General features: G+C 37.2%; 1 protein-coding gene and 1 long non-coding RNA gene across 4 annotated transcripts; both read right to left on the bottom strand.

Moving 5' to 3' along the window:
- Window positions 1–14138: 14138 nt before the first annotated feature.
- LOC149203046 (uncharacterized) lies at window positions 14139–21685 on the bottom strand. 2 transcript variants are annotated; one of them, XR_016253947.1, is made up of 3 exons: window positions 21555–21685; window positions 15630–15853; window positions 14139–14779 (listed from the first exon to the last, which is right to left on the bottom strand). It is a non-coding gene; the product is annotated as an uncharacterized LOC149203046 (long non-coding RNA). The 2 variants fall into 2 exon arrangements; XR_016253946.1 differs by lacking the exon at window positions 21555–21685 and adding an exon at window positions 16121–16398.
- Window positions 16478–21530, bottom strand: LOC149203047 (uncharacterized). 2 transcript variants are annotated; one of them, XM_089403321.1, is made up of 9 exons: window positions 21329–21530; window positions 21187–21231; window positions 20073–20361; window positions 19392–19833; window positions 19233–19293; window positions 17603–17689; window positions 17281–17465; window positions 16905–17143; window positions 16478–16795 (listed from the first exon to the last, which is right to left on the bottom strand). In XM_089403321.1, the coding sequence occupies exons 1-6, from the start codon at window positions 21509–21511 to the stop codon at window positions 17669–17671; spliced, it is 1041 nt and encodes a 346-aa protein (XP_089259447.1). In that variant the 5' UTR covers window positions 21512–21530; the 3' UTR covers window positions 16478–16795; window positions 16905–17143; window positions 17281–17465; window positions 17603–17668. The 2 variants fall into 2 exon arrangements, with proteins under 2 accessions (XP_089259447.1, XP_089259446.1); XM_089403320.1 differs by having other exon boundaries at window positions 17409–17465.
- Window positions 21686–23218: the final 1533 nt, after the last annotated feature.

The raw sequence follows: 23218 nt of genomic DNA, 5'->3' as shown, positions 1-23218 counted from the left end.
TTGGACATTTTTAGGATGTGCTTTAGAAGTATGCAATATGCAGTGAACAACTGAATTTTTTGTATTGTTTTGTGTTTTCTGAGTTGTCTGCTCGACTGTGCATTCAGATTCTGCAAGCTGACTTGAGGCGCATGGAGAGCCTTGTACAAGATATGAGCACCCTCTTTCGAGATGAACCCAATATTACCAGGTGCTTCCAACGTCAACAGAAAGCACCTCTGCTGACCTCCGTACAATGGCTGCAAGCTTGTCTTGCAATGGAAAGATGCCTTCTCGATCGCCCGGAACCGCGGCCCAAAAGCTGTCTTGATTGTGTTGTGGACAATCCCAGGAGACTTTCCAATGAAATAAGAGAATGGAAGGCATTTTTTGGTCAGGTCTATCATGGCTTTCAAAGCAACATGTCAATGTCTGCATTTTCTTTCAACAAAACTGGTGTATAAAGAGGATGCATTACCTCAAGGCGTATTTTCCTCTGGGTTTGTAGGTTCGAGAATTATAGATGCTCAAGCCCAAGTGGAGAGGTGGCTTAACGAATGCGATGGGCTCACCTGATTAGTGTTTATGGCATGCCGGGTGTCACGCCCCCAAGCCTACGGTGGTCTTTCAACCGTGCCGGCGAGGTGTGGCACCACCGAACACTTTCTTTTCACCAATACTCGTGCAAATGGACTACGCCTAATTCACTTGTCCTTACTTAGTTTGTGTTTCGCAACCAAGTAAAATGCATTTATCCTTTATACTTAATGAAGCCCATACTCATTCATTATCCATATGCAATTAACCAAGAACATCAACAATTGCAAACAAGTATAAAGGGAGGGGCAACTCCCGAACAGTCTGCCCAACAATAATATATTATAACAATTCTTCAATAATACATCATCAAGTATACTTGGCAAAACTCCAAGTCTATACTTAGAATAATTTACAACCAAGGCATAGACAGCCTTTACAATACATGTGCCAACGTCATACGGTAGGAGGGTGCTCACCCGAGACACCAAGAACTCCTCCTTTAAGTTCTGCACAAATCCACCTCAAAACCGTACCTCAACACCTACACTTGACTTCCAGTAAAACTGCGCACTTCTACTGTAGAGCGCATGAGTTATGCGCACTCTACCTTATCTCTGCGCCTTCCTTTTACCCCTGTCCAATGCGTAGAAGAGAGAGATGCGAAGTTGCTTGTTCCAAATGAGCTCTGCGTCCTCTAATATATACGCATGCCTGCTCAAATGTTAAGGGGTGTCCAGCCTTAAGGCCGACCCCATAAAACATGTTATAACGCCATAACATAGCCAAAGTGTAAGTCGGCTTTGCTCCATCGTGCAAGCCTCTTAACCAAGGTATAAACCTTTCGCTCTTCTTTCATTTTCGCACTAAGTATCATGTGCTCTCATATATCGTCGCATTTTATTGTCGCATAAGGTTCGGAGGTTCGTCGCACTTCGTCGCCCAAGGAGCGCCCGCCCGTCGCACGTCCGCCCGCTCGTCGCACCCGTGTGCGCCCACCGTGCCGCGCGCCCATCGCTCGCCTGCCCGAGTTGCGAAGGCCTTACATCCTCCTCCACCTGAAATCATTGTCGTCCTCGACAACATACCATCCCGGTAGCCCTCCACCAAGATCATCATCAACCATGATGTCAACTCCTCCACATAAGGCAAACATCCCTGCAACATATGTAGAATCTCATCTCCATCATGCTCCACCTTAGCAACCAACTGTCACCAAGATACTCCATACTAATGTATGTCATATATCAGATGCCCATGATCATTGACCACCTTGTCACAATCTCCTCATGCTGCTCTCTATCACGGAAGGTTGATCCCTCCAACTCAAGCTACATGCCCATCGCAACAATGTGTCAACTCCATCATATCATCATCACCATGTGCAAAACTGCCCATAATATGCCAACAAGTGCTAACACACCTCAACCATGTGTCAACATCTCATCTCAACAATATATCAATAGTCATCTTGATCCATATGTCATCATGTGAACCTCTGTCATGATACTCCAGCATAATGCCAACACATCTCTGTACACTTCGCGACCCCATGTCTGAACTAGTTGGGTAGCTAATCCAACCATCACGCCCAATCCATGAGAGTGAACATCCTCATGTCCTCATCAACTGTTCCTCAAACATCTGCCACATCCTCGACTCATCAAGAATCTACAATCCATGCTCAGGTCCATGGAAACTCCATCCATCTGCAACATGTCATGATGCTTGATGCCAAGCCATCCCTGCACCATCAATCATACCTGCTCAAACATGTTTAAGGACTCACTGCCATGAGCAGCTAACAATGAGCCCCATCTTCTCTTTTCATCTAAGAAGATGTAGAGGGAGTAGAGCCTGAAGGCTCTCCCTCACTAATCAACTCAATCCATCTATCAGGATCCTCAATCTCCATCCTTTGTAGATATGCCTCCCGGTCTTCCTTCTGGACATCCGGTCTCACATACACCTCCTCAACATCATCATCATCCTCCACCAGCTCTAGCCTTCTTGACAAATCCAAGATGCTATCTGAAAGTGATCTAATGACCAATGACTGCTCCACAAGCTTTGCCTCAATAGTGGACAACCGCTTGTTCACCTTCTCCTTATCCTCCATTTGCATTCCTCCTAATTTATGATCAGGTTTTGTCACACCAATGGTTGGAACACCAATGGGTACATCTTCCCTTCCATCATAAATGTAGAGTTTCCTCAAATGTGGTACAACCATAGCCTCAAATTGTTTCATGAATTCCATCCCCAATACAGCTTCATAGTCATCAATCTGCACTATAGTGAAGTCCACCTTCCCGGTCCATTCACCAAGTGTTGTGTCCACCTTCTCAGCTATACCAAGAATCTCCATAGGAGGAGAATTCACTGTCTTCATTTGTGCCTTTACCGGTACAAACTTCAGCCCAATTCTTCTCGCAGTATCTTCACTCATGAAGTTGTGAGAAGCCCCACTATCCACCATAGTGAGTACATCAGCACCTCCAACCTTCATCTGAACATACTCCAATCTGTTCCTTTCAGGATCTCTTCTAGAGACCACTTCCGTAGTAGCAGAAGCACCAAGTATCTGCATCATCCCCACAGAAGCACCTTCATTCTTTCCATCAGATTGTGCAATAGCAGCCACCTTTGGTTTAGAAGGACAATTCTTCACCGTATGTGGACCAGCACAAATCCAACACTTCAAAGGTTTCTTTGCCTTCGAACTATCATCTGATTTCGAAGCATCTTCCTTCTTCTTTTCTTTCGGTTTCTCAAACTTCTTCTTCCTATCATCAGAAGTTTCATCATAATGTTCCACCAACCTGTCAACAGCAGCAAAAGCTTCTTCAAGTGTCCTAATCTTCTGCCTCTTCACTTCATTGCGTGCCCAAGGTTTCAATCCAATAATGAAGTTGAACACCTTGTCCCTCTCCGCCATGTCAGGAAGTTCCAGAGCTGCACTTGCAAACTCCCGCTGATATGCTTGTAGGCTTCCGGTTTGTTTTATGTACTTAATCTTCGTCCTTGCTTCCCATGTTTCATCCTGAGGACTGAAATGAGTCTGCAAAGCTTTCTTCATGTCATCCCACGAAGTAATGTCATCAGCACTACCATTGGCAATCTGATCTAACCTCCTTCACCACCACATCTTAGCATCCTTTGTTAAGAATTGAGCAGCTACCTTGACCTTTGTCTCATCATCAGATAGACCCAATCGTTCCAAGTATTGCTCCATGTCCCATAGAAAGTTGCCAAGAGTTTTTGCATTCCTTGTGCCATCATAAGATTCCGATTCCTTGACCTTCATATGAGGTACTCCTCCACCTGAGTTGTGCCTCACTGCCTTCTTCAACACCGCTATCTCATCATTGGTTGTGTCAAGAGTTTTCCTCAAGTTCACGATCTCTGCAAGACCTTGATCCCTTGATTCTTCAACCTCCTTGACCCTTACTTCAAGTTGTGTACACATAAGATCAATGTACTCATACTGTGCTCGGAGTTCATCATGTTGTACTCGGAGTTCTTCAAGCTCTTCCTTGGTCTTCAAGTTGGTCTCTTGCTCTTTAGCAAGCAAGTCCATCTTCTTGTCCCAAGAAGTCTCCAAAGCCTCCATCTTTTCAATCACCTTTTCAATGAACCCAAGAGTGGTATCCTTCATCATATGACTAGACCCAGCCTGAGATTCAGTTGCCATCTCTAACAACTTCTTACTCTTTTGCAATCTAGTTTCAACCATTCAACAGCTTCACCAAGTCACCTGCAAATAGAACCAAACCTTGTTCCACTTAGTATGAAACGGTTTCCTTCACCCGCAACACTTGTCACGAGCAACCCTGCTCAACATCAACTGTCAAATTTCCAAGTGTATACACACTTGCACTTCGTCACAAGCAAATCTTGCTCTGATACCAACTTCACTTCGGTGAAGTTGTGTAGCAGCTTCAACACCCTATGAACCTGCTCTGATACCAACTGTCAAGTTGTGTATCAGCTTCAAACCTTCACGAGCAAACCCTGCTCTGATACCAACTTCACTTCGGTGAAGTTGTGTAGCAGCTTCAACACCCTGTGAACCTGCTCTGATACCAACTGTCACGCCCCCAAGCCTACGGTGGTCTTTCAACTGTGCCGGCGAGGTGCGGCACCACCGAACACTTTCTTTTCACCAATACTCGTGCACATGGACTACGCCTAATTCACTTGTCCTTACTTAGTTTGTGTTTCGCAACCAAGTAAAATGCATTTATCCTTTATACTTAATGAAGCCCATACTCATTCATTATCCATATGCAATTAACCAAGAACATCAACAATTGCAAACAAGTATAAAGGGAGGGGCAACTCCCGAACAGTCTGCCCAACAATAATATATTATAACAGTTCTTCAATAATACATCATCAAGTATACTTGGCAAAACTCCAAGTCTATACTTAGAATAATTTACAACCAAGGCATAGACAACCTTTACAATACATGTGCCAACCTCATACGGTAGGAGGGTGCTCACCCGAGACACCAAGAACTCCTCCTTTAAGTTCTGCACAAATCCACCTCAAAACCGTACCTCAACACCTACACTTGACTTCCGGTAAAACTGCGCACTTCTACTGTAGAGCGCATGAGTTATGCGCACTCTACCTTATCTCTGCGCTTTCCTTTTACCCCTGTCCACTGCGTAGAAGAGAGAGATGCGAAGTTGCTTGTTCCAAATGAGCTCTGCGTCCTCTAATATATACGCATGCCTGCTCAAATGTTAAGGGGTGTCCAGCCTTAAGGCCGACCCCATAAAACATGTTATAACGCCATAACATAGCCAAAGTGTAAGTCGGCTTTGCTCCATCGTGCAAGCCTCCTAACCAAGGTATAAACCTTTCGCTCTTCTTTCATTTTCGCACTAAGTATCATGTGCTCTCATATATCGTCGCATAAGGTTCGGAGTATCGTCGCCCAAGGAGCGCCCGCCCGTCGCACGTCCGCCCACTCGTCGCACCTGTGTGCGCCCGCCGTGCCACGCGCCCGTCGCTCGCCTGCCCGAGTTGCGAAGGCCTTACACCGGATGTTGGGAGAACGTGTCTCCTCCAAATGGTCTACCACAAACCTAAGGTCAGTAGAAATGTCTTCGATGAGAGGATTTGGGTCAGAATTTGCAAGGATTATACTATGTTTGTTTGAATTGCAGCGAACACTCCCAAGCAGTTTTGATGAGAGGAAGATGGAGTTGTCTGCATCTCTGAAGGAGCTGAACTTTCTTCTTGTATTGGATAAGTTGTTGTTGGCGATTTTTGTTATACTTTATATGGTATTTATGTGCTAAATATAATGCTACGTGTTAGTTTGTGATTTTTTATTATATTTTAAAGAGAATATGTTCTAAAAATTAAATTATTTTATCCAAGACATATACTTTCTCTAGTTTATCTGTATGAGGTTTAATATTTTAAGCCTCATATTGGGAGTACCATTTGCGGCGATTATTAAAAAACTAAAACCAAGTTTGCCATTCATTCTCATTCTCTCCTTCAGTTTTTTGTTTTTTGTTTTTTTTGTTTTTTTTTTTTTGTTTTTGTTTTGTTTTGTTTGTTTGTTTGTTTGTTTTTTTTTTTTTTTTTTTAATTTAAAATTATTATTTTTATTAATAATATATATTTTTATTTTTATGTGCATTTTCTTGGTTTCTAAGATGGTTTCTAAGATAGTAGTGATTGTATTTTGTACCATTTTGATATAAAAGATAATATTTTTTATTGCCCCATTAATATTAATATTATATAATTAAATTTTTATTATTAAAGTTATTTTTATTTTTATTTTTTTAATGTGAAGAAATTGTATTTTTTTTTTGTTATTTAAAATGTGTTTTTGAATGCAGAAATTGATTTAACATTTTTGAATTCAAACTTTTGTGATTCATAATGATTGGAAAATATCTTCATACATCATACATAAAGTCAATATTAAACAAACAAGTCAAAAAACTAACTACTTAATCAAAAATTAATTTGAACTTTTTAAAAAACATAAAATAAAATATAAAATGTATTATTAGAAATCACTATAAAACAATATATTATCAAAATATATTATTTATAGATTAAAAATTATAAAAAATATACAATTTTAATTTTAAAAAAAAACATATTACTAATAAAAAAAGGCAACATTCGAACCTCCAAATGGGGATTGGCACAAAAAAAAAAAAACAAACAAACAAACTAATTAATTGTTAAAAAGCTAGCTATGAACACTGGTGGGATTACTTGCAAATCGATTCCAAACACCAAAATTCCAGAGTTCTGAGTTGGTGATGAGACTTACTTTCTTATTGCTTGTATCCAAAAAGGTCAACGAATTAAAATTATAATTCATATTATATGAATAGAAACTTTAAAAGACTTTCTAGAACGCTCAGATTATATAGATTTCATAACTCAAAATTGTAATTGCAATAAATCTCTACCAAATGGCAATCAAAATTGACAAAAAAAAAAAATACATATAAAAAAAAGGTGTAATATAACTTATAGAAGAAAAAGTCATAGAAACTTTAAAAGACCTTCTGGAACGCTCAGATTATATAGATTTCATAATTCAAAATTGTAATTGCAATAAATCTCTACCAAATGACAATCAAAATTGACAAAAAATAAATACATATAAAAAAAGGTGTAATATAACTTATACAAGAAAAAGTCTTTTTCACGGTAATCTGGTATACAATTTCTAGCAAGATTGTGATTTTGTATTACTTAAAATACATTTTTGGATGCATAAATAGATTCAACACCTATGGGGTGCTTGAATTCTACAAATTAAACAACTTAAACTCAAAATTTTAAAACTATATGTAGAAATTTTGAATAATTTAACACATATTCAACAGAGGTTATCCTGATCATGTACTATTGCGGAATACATACACAATACATAAGCTCCTCTATGTTGATCATCAATATAGCATCATCAATAACAATAAAACATCAAGAGCATTCACACATTAACACAGTATGTAACCCGGGGAAAGCATCTCGCTAAAAACCCCACACTATCTGTATATTAATGATTGAGACCATGTAACATTACAAAGTACAATGCTTATCACAAGCAATCCAGTACCAGCTCCACTTGTTACACACAATACAGCTAAGATCTGATCTCCAAATCTATTCCACTGCTTGCCTGCCTCCACTGCTCAATACCTGCTCAAGAATGAATGAGAATGGTCTACCAAACTCGTATTTCATCTCCAAAGAATCATTCACAATGTGTAAGACGTGAGCAGAAGCTACAAACTGGGCAAATACATGAGCAAACTCATTGGCATACTCAATCCCTTGATTGTGCAAGATCTGATGCACAACTATAGTCACAACTGATAGCAATCTGATTCTCTAACACCTGTCCTTGCTGAACTGAACATTCACTGACATGCAACTGAGTTAACTGATGTATTCTATAGTTGTATTATCAGTTAATAATTAGTTTAACAACTCATCATTAGTCTATTTGCAGTTAGACTAATTACAACTAGTTTAACCAAGTCAAACTGAACACAACTCCATCTACTCCACAATCAACTCCACCAAACTCAACTGATTGAGTTCTAACTGAAGTCATGCATGCAACAACTCAACTGACTCATAAGAAAAGCGTACTTCCTTCTGATAGCTGCATGGGCCACATTTGTAGCTCAAACTGAAGTGCTCCAAGAGAATAAGATCAAGTTTATAGTCCAAATATTATTATGAGACAATAATATTTGACTTTTCTATTTTTGACAGCCAGTCTAAAAATAGACTTTGATCACCCACACTGTGGTCACCCACACTTTGGTCACCCACATTGTGATCACCCACACTGTGATCACTCACACTTTGGTCACCCACATTGTGATCACCCACACTGTGATCACCCACACTGTGATCATCCACACTGTGATCAAAAATAGAACTTGCGCCATAATTTGCCTGCGGGCCCACTTAGTGAAGGCGACTCTTTTCACTAAGCTCCATCATCTTGATGCAATCTCAACACTATATGTTGGATTTTGGTTAAAATTAACTATAAAAAATGCTTTAAAAAGTCATTTCGTCTATAAATTCAATCACGCCATTCAAAAACCAAAACATAAAAACCCTAGTTAATTATGGTTGGTATAGTTGATTATGGTTGATATAGTTAATTATTTTATTATTTTCATCGAAAGATCAATTTTATACCTTAAAATTTCCCAATACATCGTAGAAAACAATAAACTAATATACAAATAGTAAAAATGCTAAATATTGTAATATTCAACCAAAAAAAATAGTGTTAATGTGACTCGACAAACATAACTCATAAACTCACCTAGATTTAGAATAAAGATTCTTGCCAATGACATAGTGCAACACCAAAAGTACATAGTTGTGTGTCTACATGTTAGATATATAAATATCTACCATGCAAATTGAATATAAACAAATTAGTGGCACCTAGCCAAGTGTCTGACACATGCAAATATGCTTTGATTATAGAAATAAACTGTTTACAAAGCACCATTGGAGAATGCAAACATATCCCTACGAGCTGTCACACATTATGTTACTTTCTATATAGCCATTCATTGTCAAAATTATGATACAACGTACTCAAATGCTTGTATAGAGCATTGTGGGTATGTGACAATGAACATTTCATGCACTTGGCCAGATACGTGGAAAAATTTCCTTGATAATTACCCAAAACTGCAAAGTGTGGCAAGTCCAATTAGTCACAAATGTGAGAAAATATCATCATGTAATCTATCATAATTGAAACATAAGAGAAGGGGATAAATATGGGAAGAACTTGACCAAGTGAAGACGTATAATCCACTAGTACGCTGAAATTCATTCAGCGGTGCACCAAACACAGATGAGTACAAGCCTCTTAATGACATCTCTTTGCTTTAGGATTACATTGTCGATCGTCGTTGTTCTATGAAACGGATTAGGGGTGTGCCCTATGTATGCATGCGTTCTTTTGTATTGGACGTTTGAAACGTATGATCTATTTTTGTTTGTTTTTTTAGCCTTTGTTTTATGTGTTCATTCCTAGGGTATAGGAGGAGGACTTCGTTAATATTTGGTTTGCATGTAATACTTATTTTTCATTTGTGTGTGCTTAATGTCATGAAATATAGAATATGATCTTAAATTGGATGTCGAGGGTTCTTTTATTTTTTTGCATTATAGGACTTTTTTCTAAGTTTTATTATGTTTTGGATTGAGTTTAGGAGATCAATAATTTTTTTTATTTGAAAACAATTACAATCGAGTGCATATGAGTATGTTTTAAATATGGTTGGTATCTAATAAAAATTTCCATTTTCCTTTTTCTTTTTGATTTTGAAAAACATATAATGATTTTTAAAAAAGTGAAGATAACAATATCTTTTTTTATCATCAATTACAAATTAGGTAAACATAGTTGATTGCTAAAGGGGTCTTACTAGTTTACCTAGAGAGAGACATTATATTTTGGGCCTAATACTGCTTTTTAATGATAGTTTTCTAGTGTGAACAAGAGGCGAGGGAAAAATCTTGCTTATAAATTAAATAGAACTTAGCCCAGTTGTTGGGTAAACTATGACCTACCTACGAGTTTCCCACTACTTCTGGAATAAACAAGTGGCTCATTTAAGCTAGCGAAGTTGCACACTGATACAAAGAGTATATGATAAACTATTTAGACTCATTTCGTACACAATCTTGAAGAATTGATTCTCCTTACAATTTTGATACATTTTTCTATATCTTCTGCACAATTTTGATATCTATCACCCTAGTAATTTTCCAATCATTAGAAATTGTCCATGAGACCAATAATTTGAATCAAGTGCTTGGTTTAAAAGATTGCTTCCATATAGCCATGACTATATGATCTTTCTTTGAACTTAGGGACCCTATAATCCCTAAAAGACACAAGCATTATGGTGAGGCAAATGTACAACCAACTACTTCCCATCAATGCTTTTCTAGGTAAGGTGTGTGTCCATTAATTAGGTTTGTTATAGTTGCATATTAATTCTATTAAAGCTATCCAATCTATTTGTGTCTATTTATTTTTTAATTCATGACAAGTTTGGTGATTGATTTAACGTAGGATTAATTTGATGCAAATATGATTTATTAATATTTATTCATTTATCAATTTAAGATAGGATCAATGATATGTAAGTGGTCACTATCAAATCCTTTAGGTGTTAATTGTAGAACTTATTTCATTCTCATTCAAAACAAGTAGCCTAGAAAGAAAAAATGTTATATAGAAAATGGCAAGGAGCAAACCTATTAAGAGATCTAAAATGACTATGAAGAAAATGTTGTCAAACATGTTAGCATGAGACAATATCAATATCACACTTTATGATTTTATTCAAAGTACAAGAAATAACTACTTAATCCCATTTTTGGTTGATTCAATGACTTTTAAGATGAACTAAAGAGTTTTGAAACATACAGAAATCATTATAACACAATAATTACTCGCAATAATACAATAATCAATATCATTTCTACAACTGAAAATTATATACGTTACTTAAGAAGATATTTGTGAAGATATTTTTATTTATAATTTTTTTACACTTTTATGCAGTTTTAATTGATGCATATAAAAAAAAAAAAAAAAGGGAAACAACATGCATTGAATACTTGAAATTTTTGAGAGAGTGGTTGTTTAAAACAAACTACAAAATTAGATAAGCAAACATGGTTCCTCTTCCTCATCTCAACAATAAGAACACTTTTGCATTTTTTTGTAGCTACTTTACTCTAGTTTTCTTAGTTCTATATACAAGGCAATTGCATTGTTATAGTGAAGGTAATTGCGCAAACAAGTTATGGGGATAGGTTGTTGGAAGTTATGCTTCCATGTCATGTGTAGTTGTCATTATGAGTTACGAGGAGTCAGTTTAGAAGTTGTTGTTTCCAATGTATGAGTTGTAGTCATGATCTAGATATGTCGAATCAGTAATTTATGTCTTATATATTTGTACTTGTGGTGATCAATAAAAGTATCAAGGGTTATTTGTGTTGTGTGCAATCATTATCTCGGCTCTCTTCCACTTTTTCTAATATGGTATATGAGCCTATTCTGGGCCCTGGCTTGATTTCCTTATGGGAAAACTAGAAAAATGTGAGGGAACCTTGAGTGTTATTGTTTATGTACATCTATATTAGATGTGTGAGAGTTAATTTTTTATTGTTGTGAACTTTTTTTTTTCAAGTGTGAGATTTCTTTATGTATGTGTAAATCTAGAGATTGTGTTGTGTGGAGTGATTGTTGTGAGTAAACCTTCAAGAGATTCCTATGGCCACAAGTTTTGAGTGAAAATGGAGACTGTGAGGGAAAAAATTCAGAAGAGAGCGGAGGATTATTTCAAATATCACAATGTGAAAAAGGGGATCGAGCGTCTGAATAGGAGATCGGTCAGTGGCATCAACATTTCACCCAAAAAAGGAGGCAAATACTTTCTGCCAAATCTGAAGCCCATATCCTTCATCCCTTGTTCATTGGAAGAGAGCTTTGTCACAACGACCAACCTTCGAATCTAGCATTGCCCATCATCACCTAAATTGGGAGGGGGAGGCATTCTGACCCCAATGCCCATATGCCCCATGCTCACAAACAACCCAATGGGCATCACACCACAACTTTTGTTGCAGGCCCACTGTGTTATCGGTTTGATTCCCACTTGCTTCTCTTCCATCCTACTCAAACCTTATAATCAACAGTCAAGGCAGATAAAGTACTGGCACATTCTCATGTGGAGGTCAGATTTGCACACATAAAAGTCTTAGTAAGAAGTCAGGTAAAACGGTGGGACAAGATGCAGTCTTTAAGATTAGGTTAAGGTTCAAATTGGAATCGCTATACAAGAAACTTTGGATTGAATTCAGGCAAAAATTAATGCTGAAGCATAGAGGAGACTACACAGGAAGTTAAAGGTAGAGGCTTGTTGAAGCCGCATATTGGCACCACAACAACGAAGGTGATTATTTTAATGACATCCTAAAGCGAGTGCAGGAGTCCTAATTTATCACTGGTGCATAAGGTGAAATTGATGGCGACCTCGATTGTAAAATCTTTGATGGTTGAATGGTCCTCATATTTTTTCTTAAAATGAAGTGCACATGAATTGACCAAATTTCATTATAATATTTGATTGGTCGAAATGTTAATGTTGATTGGTGAAAAGTTATTATTATTAAAAAAAAAGTGTGAGAGGTGGTGTTGGTGTTTGTGTTTTTAATGGTTATTAAAAGGGTTGGTAGTTCTTAAACTGGAAGCCTCAGTATCCGAAACATCTATTATTGTGTGTTTTTATTAGTTATAAAAAGGGTTGGTGGTTCTTAAACTGGAAGCCCTAGGTGTTAGAAACATCAATTTTTGTGTGTCAGTAAGGTCAACTTGTTTGATCAACTTTTGAACATATTCAGTATTTAGACCTCCTTCCTAGCAACTAACGGATAGCCGAAAGCGAAATAGCCAATAGATGGTGGATGGTCCATAGGATGGTTCATTACTTGATGGCCCTTATCGCAGAAGCATTGACGAGCCGAGTTTTCAATATTGTTGATCTTGCAAAGTTCATCAACGATGGTCAGAGGCGATTATGTTTTAAATGGAGGTCAAGTGACAACTTGAAGATGTGGTGGTGAAAGAGCGTTGTTTGCAAGATTCCAGAGTGGACGTGAGTGGTGATGAAGACCAATCAGAGAAATATTATCTTTGTTGTTGTAATATGTGTTTTCAATGTTTTTCATGTAAGCATTAAAGGAGGGTGTTGGAAGTAATGCTTCCATGTCATGTGTAGTTGTTATTAGGAGTTACAAAGCGTGAGTCTAGAAATTGTTGTTTCCAATATATGAGTTGTAGTCAAAATCTATGTGTCGAAATCAGTAATTTATGTCTTATATATTCGTACCTATAGTAATCAATAAAAATATCAAAGATAAATTGTGTTGTATATAATCACTATCTCTGCTCTCTTTTAATTTTTCTAATAAAAATAAAATAATGATGTATAATTTCCCTGAATCTTTATTATTTGAAACCATTTATACTACCTAAAATTGTACTATCTACTCGGAAATTTTTTTGCCAAAGGGAGTACAAACTTAATGGCTCCATTAACCGAACTTGCATGTTGAAGCACCTTAATGCCGGGCGGTCGATTATCATTCTACGTTGAATATGATTGTAGACTCGATCGGGGTAGAGAACTAGTGTGAAGTTAAAAGACGAGTTGAGTCGACATTGTTTAAACCCAATTTATACTTGGTACCCTCCCTTTGTTATTCAATCGTAGACAAAGAGAACCTAAACTTGTGGTTAGTCGTTACCTTGGTATCACTGAATGATCACCTTAACCAGGGGATTTATTTACTATAATATTGAAAATACATATATCAACACTTCTTACTTTTTAATAATGATTATTATTTTATTTTTCAATTTTATATAACTAGCAATTGTCCCAAAAGGTACAAAGAGAGGCCGATAGAATTATTAATTTGGAATTGTAAAATTTAGTAGCAAATATTGCAGAGGGAAATCCCATGATATTACAGAATGAAATCCCATCCTATTACAAGTAAAACTGAGAAATTTCATATACCACAATACAAGTAAAACTGAAACCAATCTTGTAGAGTGAAATCCCATCATATTACAAAATGAAATCTCATTATATAGGATTTATTAGGGTCATTACAGAGAAAATTAACATAAGTGGAGAGCTGATTCAGAAGGTATGACATGGACTCTGTAGAGTGAATGCCCTAATCTTGTAGAGTGAATCCCATCATATTACAGAATGAAATAGAAGTCTAAAGGATTTATCAGAGACATTACAAAGAACGCTATCACAGTGGAGAGCTACTTCACAAGGCAGGACATGGATTCTGCTTATTCACCACAGAAACTCTTGTTGTTGAAGATGAGAAGCAGCACAAAGTAAGTCATTCCACAACTACTACAAACTTACAACAATATTAACATCCTGCAAATATTCTCATCTATGAGGAGCTTTGGGGGCCTATAGATTACAAGAGAATAGCAGAAATTCTTCACTAAACATGTTAGTAGCGCACTGATCATCTTGGCGGTTGGAGACAGAACTGGTGTTGAAGCTCTCTTTCCTCACAAACCCAGCAGGGGCTTTCTTGTCATAATTCTGAGTACAAAATTTGACTGTCATTTTCTGCATCTTTCTATTTATATACATTGTTTGAACTCCTGTACAAAATTTCCCACAGAAGAGAAACAAAAGATATTACAATCATATTGTAAGAGAAATGATCTGGCTACTAACAAATGAAAACCAACATGAAATGATGATTCAAGCACTACAAAGCTAAATCCTAGTTTTCAAAATACATTCTGTATTAACTACATGTGGGCATCAGACTGTCCTTGTACAGTGACTTAAGCTATTTGGCTAGCAAGAAATGAAAAGAATTCAAAACAAAGATGTTATTCCTAATCAAGTTTGACACAAGAATAGATATATAACAATAGTGTGGAGTTATTTCAACGAGGCTTGTCAAGGTAATCCCAGCTATTGTGGATCATGAGGCATTACTTTAAGAGACAATTACGAGATCAGTTTCAAAGCAGAGCTGTAGGAGATGGATCAAACAACAGAGCAGAACTTTATGCTTTTTGGTAGATTCTGAAAATAGCAATAGAGAAAGGTTTAAATTGTCTACAGGTGATAAGAGATTCCAAACACATTGCAGAGAGGTCAAATGGAAATTTCAATCAGGAAAATTTGCAGCTGGCCCATCATTGGACGGAATCAGAGAAGCAAGGAAAAATTCCATGTCATTATCTTTTCAGCATGTCTGCAAGGGATAAATATGAAGGCTGATATATTGTTCAAGTAAGCACTGAGGATGCAGAACAGATGGATGGAGATGATTGAATACCCCATCTGGACCTTCTCATTCAATCTATTTCTAATCAAGCTATTATAGTAATGACCTTTTGGATGGCTATTTTGGAAGCAGTGTCAAAACTTAAACATCATACTTACCCTAAAATTATTATAACTGTTTACATGCTTTCAAGGACTTTAATTGCATACCATAGTTACACATAAAAGCCACGACATTAATCACATAACAGTTTGAAATAGTTCAGCATGCCTTCATAACATTGGAGATATTCCAACTGTGTTCATATTTGTCACTAATCCTGGATGACTTTAATTACAGTTCTCAGACCCTCTCCTTTAAGCATGTGATCAAATGCCTTGTTGATGTCAGCAAAAGAAACCTTGTCTGTAACAAATTTATCCAGTTCAAGCTCCTGCAAATTTAACAATCAAGGAAGGAAAGATTAAAACCGTAATTATAACTCTAATTAGATATGATAAGCATAGATTGCTCCCGTCATGGTACGGACAAAAAAAAAAAACTGGGAAATATGACCACACAGTATTATCTACAATTATGGTTTGCAAGTGAGTGATACCTGTGAAAGATTTCAAATAAAATGTGAATATACCCTGCTTTGATGCAGCATATCAAAATTTCTCTAGACACTAAACAGGCAACCAAAGTTTTGTGCAAATACCCTGATGAAGGAACCCCGCCAGGCCAGCCAGTGACACCCAAAGAAACGGATAGTGGTAGACTTGTAGCGCTACTTTCTGTTCTGGTTGTCATGGAAGGCAATAAAGCTAAATCTGTTTATACAGCACAAGAAATGACAGAAACAATAAATATGCATTGAAACAAAAGCAATTAAGGAAAATAAGTGAATCCCCGCTAGCAACTTAAAAAGAGCAGATATATTAAGTTACAGAATCCATTTCAATTTTATTGAAATGCATTCCACCTACCAGATCCATCTACTGTCCGATCCATTAAATCTTCCACAGCTTTTTTGGCAGCTCCCTCCAGCATTTGTTTATCCACATCCTCATTTTCCCTCTTGCTCAAATAATCTGTTGGTTCTCCCGTCTCCCCAACTTTCTCATTGTTATTTTGAGTATACCAATCTTTGCATTGCTCATGCCCTGTCTCTACAATAGATTCCTTAGTTTCATCGTAAATTTCGGTATTCTTAGCTTTGGGTACTGGTTCATGATTATCATTATCTTGGTTTGACGATGCATTTTCAATAACTTCTGGAACAGTTATTGAGCCCACCTGCCAATGAATAGATCAGGTAAAGAGCTATATACATTGTAGCATGAAAGTAACACATATGCCACCACAGCTTGCCATCCACATCCAATTGCCACCCCTGCAATCACAATACCTTTATGATGTCAACGAAAATATAACCTAAATATAGCAAACATCAACTACCAGCTTTCTGCTGCAAATAAATTGTTGATACTGAAAATTCCAACCTGAGAGAATAGGTTGGGTGCCATTCAAGAGAACAGATATTGCAAGTAGAGGTATCAATGCATAGACTGCGCGTATAACCACACTGGTGCTTGTGAATGCCATGGCGAGTTCTTTCTTCAGTATCAGAATCCCAATGGCAAGTATGACACTTATTATGAAGCAAGTGACCACCACAACTATAACTGAAAATCTTGCAGTTTTAGGTCTCCTGGCTCCCAGCTCATTACCCACTCTTATACTGCAAATAATATAAATACCACAATAAAGAAAACCAATTTCTAGATACAACAAATGGGAAAAAAAAGGTATACCATGCTATATAAAACCGCTGAATTTATGTGAATTGCAGTTTTGCCCAATATTGGAGAATCCTACCTCCAGGAGAGGGGTCAATTGTTTGACCCCTCTGGCGATGGTCAGATTTAAAGATATTCCCAAAATCTGCAATAGCCATAAAAATGCCCCAATAAAACAATATATTACTATAAATCATAAATGTATACCTTGCAGCTGTACTGAGACCCAACATTGCCATCAACTCCCAGTTGTAATAATTCATGCTGCATATATGTTCAAAACCTGGCACGTTAGAGATATATTAACTGGCATAGCTATCTAACAAAGTTGGGACAATGCATAGGCATGGAGCTTGTATTTGGCTTTAAATTAGTTAGCTTTAAATGGGAAAGTCTCATACCAAACAGAAATGGAATCCAGAGCGACCTCTGCATTTGGCAGCCAACCCGATACAAGCACCAATACTTCAATGTACCATATTTCCAAACTGCAAAATCAGGTGTGGAACAAAACAAAACTTGTCAAAACAGGCTAAGCTATTATGTAAACACCCAGATATAATTTAGATAGTTTGTGTATCTTCCAAAGAGTATTAAGGCATACGTTAGCATAATAGCCGATGCCAGAGTTAACTTGAAGTATGACCAGAGTCCTGTGAAGGCCTTTAAGGTGAAGCCCGTCCATGTATGCCTGCAGTATGGGCTATAGAATATATACAAGGCAGTAGTAATGACCAGAACCCACCAAGTCAAACTCACTATTAGGCTATCCCTAGCAGGCCAAATCCTAGCTTGTCTACTGCCACCCAGGTGATCAATGTATGGAATAGACATGTCCCAACAACAATATAGGCAATAGGGGCCACTATGTTCTGAGCCTGCAAAAACCTCTGCATGGGGCAATTGAGGGCAAAAGCAAACAACTGAGGAATAAGACCTTTGGCAAAAATACCTCCTGCAGCAGAGATTTCTTTACTCTGCCCTATGGCAATCAATACTGGATCTGCAAAATAGTAGAGGATGCCCAGGAGTATTGCAGTTCCAGTCATTATTATCATGGACCTCTGGCAGATGACTAAACTTCTCCATCCGAGACGCCGCCCTCATGGAATCCACGTCCAGTTCATAAAAGGCCTCCACCGCCTTAGAAATCAAGTGCTCATTTTATAGATATAAGAAAAGTCAATTTATTGATATTGCAAAATTCAACTATTTGATTTGTTTATATTGATTGAATTTTGAAAATATATAATTCAATCTCTAAAATATATCCGCTATCATGAAATAGTTATAAGCTGATATAAACAGAACAGATCCCTCGATGATAGAAAGTTTAGAGTGAAGAAGAAAACGTGTGAAATTTTTTTGTCCAATTTTAATTGGAATGATATTTACAGCCACTATTTTTATGTGAGAGTATATATATATTTTCACTATATTTCTTAGAAATAAAAAATTACATATATGTAGTTACATATTTTTAATTTATTTTCTCAATATTTCTATTTTAAAAAGAAAAAAAGATGAACATTTCAACAATTTGGAAAAATCACAAAAAAAAAGTTTTTCCCTCAAATGAAAGTGTAACTATGACACTTAAATTGATTGGTACAACAAATCATAGAAATTTTGAGAATTTCAAAAATTAATTTTGAACATTCTTTTAAGAAAAAAGGGCAGATGCATGCAGGGAACTGTAAAAGAAAATTGCAAGGACCTGTAAAATAACGAATAAACCATACAACTTTTAACTCTCATGAAAAAAGTGATCAAAACAGCTATTTCTAATAGCAAAGAAGCCAAAGACAGCCATCGTCACATAAATACAATTCAATATCCAGGTTGGACACAATTATGTGTACAATATGTCCAAAAAAGAATTCAAAATAGATAATACATGATCAGAAGCTACAAGATTGTTCCCGGCCTTTCTTAAATTAAACACAAGCAACCCATTTAGGACTGCCCATTTAACTTCCAACACACATGAATATTTCTGTAAGTTGCAAAAGCGACTACCCTAAAGCTTACCATCAAATCAATTTCAACTTTTGTAGTACAAGCAACTTCAACTGGGGGTGATGGCATTGATCTGTGAGCAACATGGATAACATTGTTAGAATAGCACATCAGTGGCATTTATGCTAGACCAACATATTCAGAATTACAAAGGCCAGAAATTAAACTTACCTTTCCTCATTTTCAACTTTAGTCATGTCTTCTCTGGCAACAGAGCTCCCAACAACATCCTCGCTCTTGTCAGCAACAGCTACAGATTCTTTGGTACTTGTGTTGTCCACTAGTGCATGGCCACTGACTTCAATTCTATATGATTTTTTATCACTCGTTGCAGAGTTATTGTCCACCGTTTGCAATTGTTTAGTTGGCAAAGATGATACTGGCACAGCAGTTGAGGTAGAGGAGCCAGTTGCCAATGATATCTCTGGGACTACTATTGATCCTGCTGAAGGTATTCTGGTAGACTGTGTCTGTTGCTGAACTTGTTTGGCATCAACAAACTCTGTAGCAACTCCCAATGAAGTGGCCGATATGCATGGGCTAGTAGCAGTTGATGCCACTGGTTTTCCCCCAACCTTCACCTTTGAGCCATGTGGCCGTTTCTTTTTGGGTGCTGCCAATATAGTTAAGTGAAATGAAAGTAGTTAAGTGAAATGAAAGAAGATTTTGGAAGTAAAATAACACAGCTAAAACATAGCTTTGAATGTATCAAGTCCGCACTTGCAGTGTTGGGACCACAGAGCATGGGAATTAAGCTGGGATTATAACCTAATTCAATTAATTGTAGATTAAGAAAGAATTGTCTTCACAATGTGGATTCAGTATCTACAGGAATAAGCATCAAAATCATACCTCCTGAGTGAACAGGAGTCTGAGTTGATGATGGGGAGCTGGCAGCAGCAACAGATGGTCCAAGACCAGATGATGGAGCGTGCTGTATAGATTGAGCTGATGTTGCATCAGATGCAGGAAATAATGAAGTAGCACTTGCTGGTTCAGGTTTCACCTCAGGCTGCCACTCTAGCTTTGGATCCACCTTAACTTCACGAATTGGCTCATTAGGTCTTGCTTGATTTACAAACATCCTTGCAAGATCATATAAAGTTTCTGCAACTTCCACTTCCTGCTTTGATGGGGATATCTGCATGCATTAATCAAACCTTAGCATACAAGCATGATCATGAGCGACAGGCATACCATCTTTTAGTAGTAGAACAAATCATGGTAAGCTTAAGATCCCCCAAGCAGGTAAAAAGGCAGGTTCCCAGTTGTTGAGTATCCACCTATGATGCAAAGGAATAACGACATCACTCATGCCTCTCTACTGGAGGATCCATAAAATTGTCAACATTTGTACAAACAAAAGCAAGTTCTATGTGTTACGCAGAGTATCACGTGTGTAACCTCCAGTCCCACCAATATTCAACTTAATCCTGTGTTGCTTTTGTCTCAACTGTTATGCTTCTATGAGTTTAACAGCTCATAATTAAATAAGGAAATATTTTGGGCATCTCCTCTAATTTTGGTAACTGATTAGTCTTCAAAATCTGGAATTTTTTATGTTGCTAAAGGAGTATTAATCCAAAACATTGATTACCTCATTAGGACTTATCATTTGCTAGACTTGATTCCCTTGACCAGTATGAACCGTTGGGTGGGGATTATAACAGTTCACTGCACAAGCCTATTTGCTGGGTTTCTTTGTCAAGAAGGAAGAAGAAATTAAATTATCTTTGTGCACAAAATGTAGATTGGTTGTCTACACCCCGACATCCAGTTTTAGTCCTTCCAATCAAGTTCATTAGCAGTCACTTTCAATGCAAATACATGATTTTTATTGTGTAAATGGATGAAAGTTAAAATTTCAATCCTTTCCCCTATCATCCACGAATGCCCCAATACAGTAAGCAAATGTTTGATAAGAACAATCAAAAATCAAATGTAGTTAAAGTAAGGCAAAGCACACCTTGGCTATTTTGGCAGCCCTGTGCTTACTGTGATTGCTGGACTTCTGCAAAATACAAGAAAACGGTTTAATGCTGTATTCAATGAATAACAAAGCTGAGAGACCAAAAAAACACAATACGAGAGCAGTTGAATCTACTAACCGCCCTTGGGGTTGCTGATTTGAGAGATGAATCTTCAAAAGATGCCTGCTTTGAATTGGTTGGTGGGAGCCTAATTCTTCCATTGGAGGGCTGCTGCTGCTTCTGCCTCTTCTTGGAGTTGGAACCGCCATCACTCTCATTCGCGTGATGCCGAGGAGGACTCTCCTGGTACCGCTTCTTCATCGCTATTCCAATCCAAATACCAAACCAAAGTAACAGCAGGTACCCCATTCAAATACATCTCTACAAGGCCTGGCAAATCAATACGAGGCTTATAATTTCCAAAGAAGGTTCCTTTCAACGTTTTCTCGCTCAGAAAGTTTACAGGATTCGTTTTAAAGACTGCGTCTGAACGAGGGACCCTGTTAAAACGGCTACACCCCAACCCTGCAAAAACAGAACTCTGATATCAAATAGCAGCAAAAAATAAACCCTTCGGATCTGCCAGGCACGACATCGTCATCTAACGTAAATCCGATGCTCAAATCCCATCTATTATACAAATCCAGGCCCTTTCTTTCGTCTGTGTCAAGAAACTGATAGTCTCTGTCAAGAAACGGATAACGGATCTCCAGCAGCTCAGAAAAGATTGTAAGGGAAGGCGTCCAGGGGATGGATGAGGCCGATATGCAGGCCGATATTCCTGAACAAAGACGAAGAGCGGCAGGTGTCTGAGGTAGTCGTTTCCTGAACGAAGACTAAGTTCGCCAGGTGTCAACCTATAGTAGTTTCCTGAACAGAGACGAATTTCGCCAGGTGTCAGCGTCAGAAGGAGTAGGACGACGAAAGGTCCCTTTCAAAGAAAGGCCTATCGGCCTAAATATGATATCATTTATTTCTTATTAAAATAAATTAATTTTGTACACAATTTAATTACTATGCATATGTCGAAGATTTTGATTTTATTTTTATAAAGAAAGCATTAAATTATTGTAAGAATTTTTGTATGAACGCGATTTAATTGCTGTGTATATGTTGAAAATTTTTATTTTATTTTTACATAAATAATTTCACTCAGGTTTTTTATTCAGTGTAATAAAGAGGTTATTAAATTAAATTAAATTAAATAAAAATAATATTAAAATTAAATAAAAAGATTAATGTAATGTATACTTTTTAATTTTGTTAAAATAAAATAAACTAATAAATATAAAAATGGTTCATGGTATTCATGTGGAATGTAGCTTTACTTAAAGGCCGGAATTAAACCAATCTAGATCCATTTTAACTCCGCGAGGGATCAAATCTCTTTTCACTCTAAAAGAGGTTTACATATAACAGATTTGATCTGTCTCGACACTTGGTACATTCGAAGTTAAGATGGATCTAAGTTGATAGTAATATAGACATAGCTCTAAATTATAATAGAATTTTTTTCCTTTAAAAAAAGAGATTTGATTTATTAATATTTGAGAAATTTTTTTTTTTTTTTTTTTTCTCGATTAAGACTAATTCTATTAAGTGAAATATAGTACAATCAAGAGAAGCAAGAGACCGGCAGACCGGAAATGATGGATCCATCAACCTCGGTCCCAGAGGAAAGATTCAATCTCAGAGCTGCATCAAATAACTTGAGAGCAAAGACTGACTCATTGACTTTTACCCCACAGGGGCAGAAACTACAACACAGTGTTTTTTCCCTTTCTTTTTGTTGACTTTTGTCCAACCATCATGGGGAGAATGAGCTAAAACAACTTGAAGATTGGAATTCTCTATCTTCGGGAACTCCTTTTCTGAGTCAGAGGAGGAAGTCTCATGGGCGCGTTTCTGGGAGATTGCTGTGACAAAGGAGTGCCCCTTAGTATCCGTGGGCGGATCCATCGGCTGAGGCGCCTGGTCCGGTTCTGTATTGCTTTCCTCTTCCTCCGAACTTGGGGAGCTAGAGCTCCC

This window comes from Pinus tabuliformis, chromosome 2_1, assembly GCF_031772625.1.
Source record: "Pinus tabuliformis cultivar Carrire ecotype Pingquan chromosome 2_1, CPIR1, whole genome shotgun sequence".
NCBI lineage: Eukaryota > Viridiplantae > Streptophyta > Pinopsida > Pinales > Pinaceae > Pinus > Pinus tabuliformis.
The sequence above is the reverse complement of the archived record's forward strand: the minus strand, read 5'-3'. Positions and strand labels throughout refer to the sequence as shown.